Raw genomic sequence first — 11,516 nt, 5'->3', positions numbered from 1 at the left:
GGATGCCTGAGGTCAGTGGTTCCCAACCTTGGGGTCACCTGAAATTCAAATAGGGTCGCCTGAAGAAAAAGAAAAAAATAATAATACACCAAACACAATTTAAAACTGGCGAAGATGATTAGGGTCACTTGTGTTTTGTTTGTTTGTTTGTTTGTTTGTTTTAGTTCCGAGTTTAAAGTGAAAGTGATCATCTCTAAGATTTCAGTTTTGTTCTTTTGGGTGACACCTACAGTATGGCGATGAGTGGTAATTACAGGTGAGATCCAAACAGTGTGACCTTTTTTTATGAAAATGTTTGAGATTATAACTTTAAATCAGGATTCTGAGAATAAAGGCGGAATTCTGAAAATAAAGTCAGAATTTTGAGATTAATGTCAGAAGGCTCAGATTAAAGTCAGAATTCTGAGGGGGAAAAGAAGCATACATGTGCACATCACTGACGATGTCACTGATGATATTATCGACGGTGTACCAGAATTTGAATGTCTCGGGTCCCTAGATTTTTGTGACGTCAAAAAGGTTGGGAATGGGAAGCGCTGGGCTAGTGTATGCTGATGATACACTTTGCTACGTGGCACCCACATGCTCTGGTCCTGTCTAGTGAGCTTAACATCATATATAACTGAATAAAAATAAATAAACTTATACTTAACATTTTTTTATTCGGCTCTAATTATAGATTATCACACAATCCTAAAATTAATTTACAGATAGAGGGTCAAACCATACAAATAAAAAGAACACAGCTTCTTGGACTCTGGCTTGACAGTTCATTGTCGTGGTCTGAGCACATCAACAGGGTGGTTGCCAAAATGGGTAGAGCAGTTGCCATTACTAGAAAGTGTGCATCTTTTGTTACACCATTATTACTGAGCCAAATTGTTTGTTCAATAGTGCAGTGTCATTTGGACGATTGCTCTGTGGTATGGTCATCTAAAGGTCTACTAGGGAAGTTACAAGTAGCACAAAACAAGGCAGCTAGGCTGGTCCTGGGCTGCTCCCCTATGGTCTAGCATAGCTGACATATATACATAATACATCTCACATGGCTTAGTGTTGAGAAAAGGCTACCGGCCAACCTACTTATATATTTTCACAGAGTTATTCAAACTCAAACCCCAAAATCTATTTTCAACAACATAAATTATAGTTCAGGGATTCATACACACTCCACCAGAGGGGCGAGTGGTGGTCAGATTACTTTACTCAGACCAAAGACCAACTACATATGAGTCCCATCAAAGGGAGGGCTTGTTTTAAACAGATGCTCAGATCCCATCTACTCACACACAGTATCACACACACACACACACACACACACACACACACACACACACACACACACACACACACACACACACACACACACACACACACACACACACACACACTGATGTTTGTCATATCACTTTCTATGTTTGTTTTCTCAACTATAGAGATGTACCGAGTCCAACCATATTTTAATTTGGGTTATTGGCCGGCTAGAGGGCAAGCTGACTGTGTTAGAGGGCTAGCTGACCATGATAGAGGGCAAGCTGACCATGCTAGAGGGCTAGCTGACCATGATAGAGGGCTAGCTGACCATGATAGAGGGCAAGCTGACCATGCTAGAGGGCTAGCTGACCATGATAGAGGGCTAGCTGACCATGATAGAGGGCTAGCTGACCATGCTAGAGGGCAAGCTGACCGTGTTAGAGGGCTAGCTGACCATGCTAGAGGGCAAGCTGACCATGCTAGAGGGCAAGCTGACCATGATAGAGGGCAAGCTGACCATGCTAGAGGGCTAGCTGACCATGATAGAGGGCTAGCTGACCATGATAGAGGACAAGCTGACCATGCTAGAGGGCTAGCTGACCATGATAGAGGGCTAGCTGACCATGCTAGAGGGCAAGCTGACCGTGTTAGAGGGCTAGCTGACCATGCTAGAGGGCAAGCTGACCATGCTAGAGGGCAAGCTGACCATGATAGAGGGCTAGCTGACCATGATAGAGGGCTAGCTGACCATGCTAGAGGGCAAGCTGACCATGATAGAGAGCTAACTGCCCATGCTAGAGGGCAAGCTGACCATGATAGAGGGCTAGCTGCCCATGCTAGAGGGCAAGCTGACCATGATAGAGGGCTAGCTGCCCATGCTAGAGGGCAAGCTGACCATGTTATTGTCTGTTTTGGGTTAGATTTGCGTTTTATTCTTCCTCTCTGTTATGTTCCTTTGTGTTCTTGTATTGTACTTATTGCTTGTCATGTAATGTTCTTGGACCCCAGGAAGACTAGCGGACGTCCAGGCAGCAGCTAATGGGGATCCTTTAATAAACAGCAATAAACACCTGACCTCCACGGCAAATTTCAGACGCCTAGGGCGAAGACTGTGTTTGTGGACCAAGCAACCAACAAACCAAGCAACCAACAGAGTGACTTATAGAGCTGCTGGCCATGCTGGCCACATCTAAAAATGTCAATATATGCAGTGTGTAATGAGTGAAAGAACAAACTACAAACTTAAAAATAAGAACAATATGGGAATATGAAGAAATGCTACAGCTTTTTTTTACACACACTAAAGTGTTTGGCTGCAGTAAAGTCTAGGATGGCGTATCAGGGCCAATGTGGGTGACTTGTTTTAATCACAGCTGGAGGAGGGGGAGGAGGAAGAAGGTCATATTCCCCAGAATGTCTGAGATTAACGTGAGAAATTAGCATGAAAAGAAAAAAAAGTGTGAATCATAACCAACCGAGTGAATTCATTTCACTATACAGTATGTGGGCCGACAGAGACGACTGTTCCACCTGCAACGTGAAGTAGCAAGGGATCTTTTTTCTGGGTAATCTCTGATTTTAATCTCATAAACTCATTCTGGAAATATTAAATGTTTCCACAAAAAGCTCAATTATCATTAAAGTCTACTCTTAAAATCTACATCTACTCCTTCTGCCTCATTACATTACATTGTTGATGTAAAGTGACACACACGAGAGAGAGAGAGAGAGAGAGAGAGAAAGAGAGAGAGAGAGAGAGAGAGAGAGAGAGAAAGAGAGAGAGAGAGAGAGGGGAGAGAGAGAGAGGCGGTTGAGCGAGCTAGAAGTGAAGGGAGAGCACAAGATGAGAGACAGACAAACAATGTTGCGCTGTGTTTGGCTGTCGTGTCATGTATTAAAACTAAAGTAACTAGCCTGTTTTGAAAATTTAAAAATATAGAAAGTACAGATATTTGTGTTAAAATGTTGTGTTAGAATGTAAAAGTAAAAACAAATACTCAGTACAGATACCTGAAAATTCTACTTACGTACAGTACTTCAGGACAAATCAATGTTTGGCTTAATATATGTGTGTGTGTGTGTGTGTGTGTGTGTGTGTGTGTGTGTGTGTGTGTGTGTGTGTGTGTGTGTGTGTGTGTGTGTGTGTGTGTGTGTGTGTGTGTTCCCTAATATTCCAGCTAACACTCCTGATGTTGTTGTCGTGAATGAAAATCTCAGAGAGGTGTTTTGTTCTTGAGGTTGGCTGTACCTTTGACCACAGCCTAGAGGAGGCCTTTATAACCAAGATGCTAAAATATCAACAGCTGGAGCAGACCATTTCACAGCTGGGCTACATGGTAAACTTATAGTTTTCATATTTGGTAGCCTGGGTCATGTCCATAAGCTGGTTGTGAGAGGCCTCCAGATGGCTGGTCTACCTAAGAGAAGGGCCAAACAGTTAGCAAGGTATTGTTCAGTATCTGCTATTATTGGCAGTCGCTCAATATGGAGGAGGCGCTGCTTTTTGTACCCATGGAATTTGATACTGTCCCTTATCTTGTATTACAGTATAACTGTATGTCAATCTGCCTTTGTCATCACCCTGTGTGGTATTATATATATCTTCTTTGTATGCATTATTGTGGTCGCCAATTAGGCACTCTTGTATCTGACCAACTCCCAACATCTGATTGCATTACTAGTGTTTATGTCCTTTGTACTCTGTATCTATGTGGACATAAATAAATCATTTAAATGTGTGTGTGTGTGTGTGTGTGTGTGTGTGTGTGTGTGTGTGTGTGTGTGTGTGTGTGTATATATATATATATATATATATATATATATATATATATATATACTAGGGCTATAGGCATCTCGCGGGCTATGCACGCTCAATTCCTAGCAGCCCTGCAGCTCGCCGGGCTGGAGCTTTGTATATTATTGTCTTAGTCTGTCTGTAGCCCTGGTCGAGTCATGGTATGCTCACTGGTATGGTATTTATTGTCTACCCTGTCCTATGTGTTGCTTTGTCTCAAGTGTTACCAGTGTTTCGAGTGTTGTTTCAAGTTGGTTTCCTAGCTGTGTTATAGAGTTATACTGTTCCTCTTCTTATTGTATTATCGTCGAGTAAAGACCTTTGTTTGCTCATGAAATCCGCCTGCTGCCTTCTGTCTGCATTTGGCTCCTCACTAGGGCTGGGTTCAAAAAAATCGATTCTCCGATTTTTAATCGATTTTTATTTTAATCCTTTGATATCGATTCTTGAAATTTGAACCAATACCCAGCTCTACTCCTCACCACACCTCTTGTTCAGTATATTACTCGTTACTCTTTTCAAAAGTAATATTACTTTACTTATTACTCCCTGCCAACAGTAATTCATTACACTACTCATTATATTACTTTTCTGTTACACCCCACCAAATGAGGGTTTGTCGAATGCAGTGCTTCTCAAACAGGGGTCCTTGAGGGGGTCCCAGGCATGGATGTATTAACAGAAGTGGATAGGGGACGAGCCACGCCCACCCATGCATTCAGAAGGAGGCTGCTCACTGGTGCATGAAGCCATCATGGGGGTTTTTTCTTCCTGGTTTCACTCCCTGACCATGCGGCCCAAGGCGAAGTGCGCATGTGTGCCATGACGTATTCCATGACGTCTCCCACCCATGGATGTAGATGTAGATGAAGAAAATACACCCGTATACGGCTCTTAGTGGCTTCTGAAGAAAAAATGCCCCATAAAAAACTATTTGATAATTAAAAGAGTTGTTTTATACTTTGAGTGACACCCGGAAAAAAATCCCCTGGGTTTAACAGCTGCCGGGGTCCCCATACAAGTGGATGGGAATTTTCCCTTGTGGGCTGCATGGCATCACGTGACTTGCAATACAGAGCTTTGCCACCATGTTCAAATGGCTTCACAGACCAGCGCTATTCCTGGGGGCTTGGTCCCAGGGTCCCATCCATAAGTAACACAATGGCAGAATGTAGGACTATTTTGGTCATGGGTTTCATACACCTTCTGTACTGAAACATCTAAAAGCTCAAATCTTATCAGATGGGGGACCCTGGGACAAATCCCTCAAATGGTGGTCCGTGGTCTACTTCGTGTCAGTTTGGGGTCCTTGACATGCGAGTTTTGAGAAACACACACGCACACACACACACACACACACACACACACACACACACACACACAGTGACATCACATCATACTGCAGCAGTGAATGGTGTATTAATCTGTCTGTCCGCCTGTCTGTCAGTTACGTCCATCATCACGGTGCCTGGCCTCAGGAATGTGTCCATCTCCTGTCCACCTTCCAACATGACCGCCGACACGGAGATCAACTATCACCTCTTCTTCAACTGCCGCCTCAAGCACACTGTAGACCTGGTAGGTCTGTGTGTGTGTGTGTGTGTGTGTGTGTGTTTCTGTGTGAGTGCATGTGTGTGTGTGTGTGTGTGTGTGTGTGTGTGTGTGTGTGTGTTTCTGTGTGAGTGCATGTGTGTGTGCGCGTGCATGTGTATGTTGTCTTGTATTTCTAGTGATAAACATGTCGTTCCTCCTCATGAATCAGATTCAAAACTGACACAAATACCTCCAATGTTTTTTGTATTTTTAAATTGAATTACCTAATTGGCAATATGAATAAATGTCGGTTTTATGCTACTTTCTGATGGCTCTAACTAAACAGTGATCCAGCCTACAGTATATCCAGTTAAGGAATCTTCTCCACCATCTCTTCTGTGTGAAAAAAACATCACGGTTTTCAGAAAACGTATGTCAAAAATTATAAAAGTGATGTTAATTTGTGAAGATGATCTCGCTGAACACAAAGGTCACAGTTTCATAAACGTTTGTTAACGACAGACCTTATTTCAGGCATCTAAGCAAAATCCCCATATCAAAAACCCATTGCCTTCCAGACAAAGCAAACTTCCAGGTTTTAGGACTCCTGTCCTTCCTGCAGCACTCTATAGTTACATATTGGGGCCTGAACATTATTTAGTAGATTTGTTGTGTGTGCAGAAGAAGAGTGCACCTCCTGCCGCGGAGGTACGCTTCTACAGCGAGAACGGCAGCGGGCGCTTCTACAGCGAGAACGGCAGCGGGCACTTCGAGATTCTGACCAGCAGCAGAGGGCTGTACACCTGCCAGAGAGACATCATCTACCCCCCACCTCACAAAGAGGACTGCCTCACCACTGTGGTAGCAGGGCCAGGTAACACACACACACACACACACACACACACACACACACACACACACACACACACACACACACACACACACACACACACACACACACACACACACACACACACACACACACACACACACACACAAATACACACACACAAACACACACACACACACACACACACACACACACAAATACACACACACAAACACACACACACACACACACACACACACAAATACACACACACAAACACACACACACACACACACACACACACACAGATACATACACACGATACAGCATTTGATGTGATCGACCATGACATTTTAACATCTAAACTTGCGTGTTGTGGATTTAAATCATCTGCAATTCAGTGGGTCAAGAGCTACCTGGGTCACAGAGAGTCTATTTTAATGGGGCACTATCTAGCAGTAGGACCCTGAACTGCGGGGTCCCACAAGGGAGTTGTCTTGGGCCTCTCCTCTTCTCCATGTTCACAAATGATATGCCATAAGCAATCAGTAAGGCAGGTTTGACTATGTACGCAGACGATTCTACTATTTATTATGCGGCTCACACATGTACTGAACTTAACCATGTTCTCTCTAGCGAGCTAAGTATTATATATAATTGGATAAAGGCAAATAAACTTATACTCAATATATCAAAAACAATGTGCATAATTTTTGGCTCTAATTATAGATGATCACAGAATCCTAAAATTAACATACTGATAGTCATTTGGATACTGCTCTGTGGTATGGTCATCTGCAGCTAAAGGTCTTATTGAAAAATTACAAGTTGCACAAAACAAAGCAGCTAGGCTGGTCCTTGGGTGCTCCCCTAGGTCTGCGTAGCTGAAATGCATCCACGTCTCACATGGCTTACTGTTGAGCAGAGACTATCATCCATCCAACTTGTACATTTTCACAAAGTTATTCATACCCAAACTCTTGGCTTTCTCTTCGACAGCATAATTTATAGCTCACGTACTCACACACACTCCACCAGAGGGGCGAGCAGGGGTCAGTTGACTTTGCCTAGACCCAAAACCAACTTTATGAAGAAAACTGTCACATACAGATCTATAATGTCCTGGAATTGTCTGCCAGTAAACATTTCCTCCATCCATGGGAGGGTAGGTTTTAAACGGAAACTAAGAGCCCATCTGCACTCACCAACACCAGCAAACACACTTTATAGCTTGTCACACAACTTTACTTCTCTTGTTATGTTTTTCTTTTAATAGTATGTCTTAGAACAGTGTCTTTTAGATCAGCTGATCAAATGTAGCTGGCCAGCTACATAACTAGCTGACCAAATTATTGCTGTTTTTTTCCTATTTTTTTACTGTTTTATACTCTGTGATTCTCCTGTATTGCATTTTACTATTTTTTTTTTTTTTTTTACGATGTTATTTTACTACTGAACTTTACTGTCTACAGTTTACAATTGCTGTAATGTATTGTGTATGTGTGTGTTTGGACCCCAGGAAGACTAGCTGTTGTTTCGGCAGCAGCTAATGGGGATCCTTTTAAATAAACAAATAAACACACAGACACACAAACACTTACCACTATGAAACATATATATAATCCTGTTCTCTGATTGATTCATAGAAAGGCCAGCGATCAATCAGGGTGTCCTGGCCAATCAGAGCTGTCCAGATGGTTCTCTGTCTGTCCCAGAGCTGTTGCTGTGGGTGGGATGTGGTGTCCTATTGGTCTACAGCCTGTCAATCACCTGTGTTGCCATCTTCATATGGGTGAGAATGAATGAATGAATGAATGAATGAATGAATGAATGAATGAATGAATGAATGAATGAATGACAGACCATCTGGCCGGCAGATGAACTGAGATGTTCAGCTGGTTTTTGGTAGATTGTCCCATTTGTCAATGTAGCTGTTAATATACGAGAAGTCAGAGACACCAAAATAATCCATGTGTCCCTGGTACAGTATATCTAGTTAGGCTTAATACAGTAGGCCTATATCTAGTTAGGCTTAATACAGTATATCTAGTTAGGCTTAATACAGTATATCTAGTTAGGCTTAATACAGTATATCTAGTTAGGCTTAATACTCCTGTCAGTGCTCCTGACCAAGGCACTGGCAATCAAACTGGAGTTGGTCACCGGGCACTGCACTGCGGCTGTCCACTGCTCCTAGTTCCAGGAAGGTTCCTAGTAGTCTCGAGGATGGGTCAAATGCAGAGGATGAATTTCCACACGCAGAGAATAAAGGATAACTTCAATTTAAACGCCAGTGCTAACTCCATGCTAACACTTTAGCATACACTCACCATCTTGAGTGATAGTAGCTCCATGCTAACACTTTAGCATACACTCGCCAGGTTGAGTGATAGTAGCTCCATGCTAACACTTTAGCATACACTCGCCATGTTGAGTGATAGTAGCTCCATGCTAACACTTTAGCATACACTCGCTATGTTGAGTGATAGTAGCTCCATGCTAACACTTTAGCATACACTCGCTATGTTGAGTGATAGTAGCTCCATGCTAACACTTTAGCATACACTCGCCAGGTTGAGTGATAGTAGCTCCATGCTAACACTTTAGCATACACTCGCCATGTTGAGTGATAGTAGCTCCATGCTAACACTTTAGCATACACTCGCCATGTTGAGTGATAGTAGCTCCATGCTAACACTTTAGCATACACTCGCTATGTTGAGTGATAGTAGCTCCATGCTAACACTTTAGCATACACTCGCTATGTTGAGTGATAGTAGCTCCATGCTAACACTTTAGCATACACTCGCCAGGTTGAGTGATAGTAGCTCCATGCTAACACTTTAGCATACACTCGCCATGTTGAGTGATAGTAGCTCCATGCTAACACTTTAGCATACACTCGCCAGGTTGAGTGATAGTAGCTCCATCCATGCTAACACTTTAGCATACACTCACCAGGTTGAGTGATAGTAGCTCCATGCTAACACTTTAGCATTTAACCTTCATGTTTGATGATAGGTTTGTTTGCAGTATGGTGCACTAAGAGACATTAATTTACTTTAAAATGTATTAGATTGATTCACCTTTTAACTTTGAATGTGAGAAACATGAATGATTTGTCTATAAAAAATATAAATGTATTGCTAATAGCCTAATGCTCATAAATAACGACCAAAAACAGAGCTGTGCTTTGAGTTCTTACGTATTATCAAGTTGTCTAGTTGGTTGTTTGTAGCCAAAATGTTATTAAAGTTCCTTCTCTGTTGTGATCCTCAGAGGAAGTTAAAGACACAGGAGGAGGAATCAATTGAATACGTCAACACCAGACCTGGAGAGTTCAGGAGACCCTACAAAGTCTAATGACAACAAGTCCCCAAAAAGGCCGCTGGTGTTTCACACAAGTTGGCAGTTAGAGTTTGTGTTTTTGCTCACAAGAATGAAAGTATTGTACAACAAAGACACACCAATACTTCATCAATACTGCACATTGTTCACTTACATACACTATTTATTTTTTGATCTAAAGAAATATTATTAAAGATATGAAAGTAATGGAGATGTTTCAGTGTGTATCAGAATACTTCAGTCCATACTAAACTTGAAGGGCAAATTGGATCGCTGCCACAGCAAAATAATAGTAGGAAACAGATATAAATACCAAGACAATAATTGTTGACGTCTCTTATGAGTGCCCTTCTATTGGAGAACATGTGATACTGTGCCCTATTCACCTTATGTTCAGACCTTACAGTGGGCCAAATTCTTCCGGGTCCTTTTAACACTTCCGGCGGTCACGGCGCAAAATAAGAGTTGTTTTTGGAGCGGACAGTGAAGGGGTCAAATAAAGAACGTAGCCTACTACTTTGAGCCGGTACACAGCAAGCAAGCAAGTATCCACTGTTAGCCAGGTCTGATAACGTTATCGTCGACAATGACGAGCACTTTCTGGTAAAACATACCTGGACTCCAACAAAGAAAGCTTCAGATAGTTTTCTCTCCTCCGAGTTGCGCTCGAGCCACTGACGTCAATAAGACCTGCAGACGTTAACGTAATTCCCTGGAATGCGAGACTTAACGAGCCAGTTACATGGCGTTGCATTCTTAGACATTGCCGTTTGCTTTTATTTGGTATGTTACATACAATTGGCTAAATTATTAGTTAATTCAGAGTTAGATGATATTGGAGCAGCCAGCCATTTTATTTTATTTTATTTTTAGCCGGAAGTTTTGATATGGCCACACAACCGGGTCAAATGGGCGTGGCTACATAAGGTGAATAAGGTGCCCTTACATTGGAAAGGGGTGGTGTTATGAAGTGCCCTCTACAGTATGCCACCCCTACAGTAGGCTACATGACAGTGCCCCAAAGGGTGCCCTTTTTCAGGGAGAGAAAATGCTGTATAGGGTACACCTACAGTATAGGTGAGAAAACATGATGAAGTGCCCAATCTGGTGCCCCTAATGGATAAGTGTCCCGCCTCCAGTGGAGACAATGTGATGCAGTGCTGTAAAGGGTGTCCCTGCATGCTTGGGAATTGGCGTTTCCTACTGGAGCTCCCTCTAGTGGAGAAAATGTGATGCGGTGACATAATGTAGGTGGCCTTACAATGGGATAAACCTGAGGTTCCCTACAGGTGCCTTTCTGATGAAAAACTAATTTACTCAATTATACCAATTGACTGCCGTCATATGTTTATGTTACATTGAACAACAGATGTTTTCAGTTATATTCCAATATAGAAAAATTAAGCTGCTGCCAGATCAATACAGTCAAATGTCAAATGTACAATTTGCTTGTGATGTTTTTAACTCTGTAGCACTCTGAGATTCTTTCTGAATGAAGAGTGCACTACAAATAAAATGTATTATTATTATTATTATTATTATTATTATTATTAGATGTACAGTGGGTAATTCCATGATGGCTGCCACTGTGATAAACAGAATAAGTTGCCATGCACATGTTTTATGTATTGCAGTAACTTTAGAAAGCTTTCTGTTGCCATGTTTAACATGAAACTGCCCAGTCCAACTGAATCACAACTTATCAAGTCTTTATGTTGACTTTGAATGACAAAATTGTGAATGCAGACATCAATTGAT

At 42.1% G+C, this 11,516-nt stretch overlaps 1 protein-coding gene across 1 annotated transcript in view; it reads left to right on the top strand.

Moving 5' to 3' along the window:
• LOC310778413 (uncharacterized protein) overlaps positions 1-11,136 on the top strand; it is a 12,933-nt gene extending 1,797 nt beyond the window's left edge. The window contains exons 2-5 of the mRNA XM_083638834.1: positions 5,496-5,626; positions 6,263-6,455; positions 8,057-8,202; positions 9,690-11,136. Coding sequence (XP_083494960.1) covers positions 5,496-5,626; positions 6,263-6,455; positions 8,057-8,202; positions 9,690-9,773 — 554 coding nt within the window. The 3' untranslated portion in view covers positions 9,774-11,136. The remainder of the gene's footprint in view (positions 1-5,495; positions 5,627-6,262; positions 6,456-8,056; positions 8,203-9,689) is intronic.
• The last annotated feature ends 380 nt before the right edge of the window (positions 11,137-11,516 follow it).

This window comes from Poromitra crassiceps (assembly GCF_964638095.1).
Source record: "Poromitra crassiceps genome assembly, chromosome: 6".
Taxonomy (NCBI): Eukaryota; Metazoa; Chordata; class Actinopteri; order Beryciformes; family Melamphaidae; genus Poromitra; species Poromitra crassiceps.
This window is presented reverse-complemented; position numbering and strand designations above follow the sequence as displayed.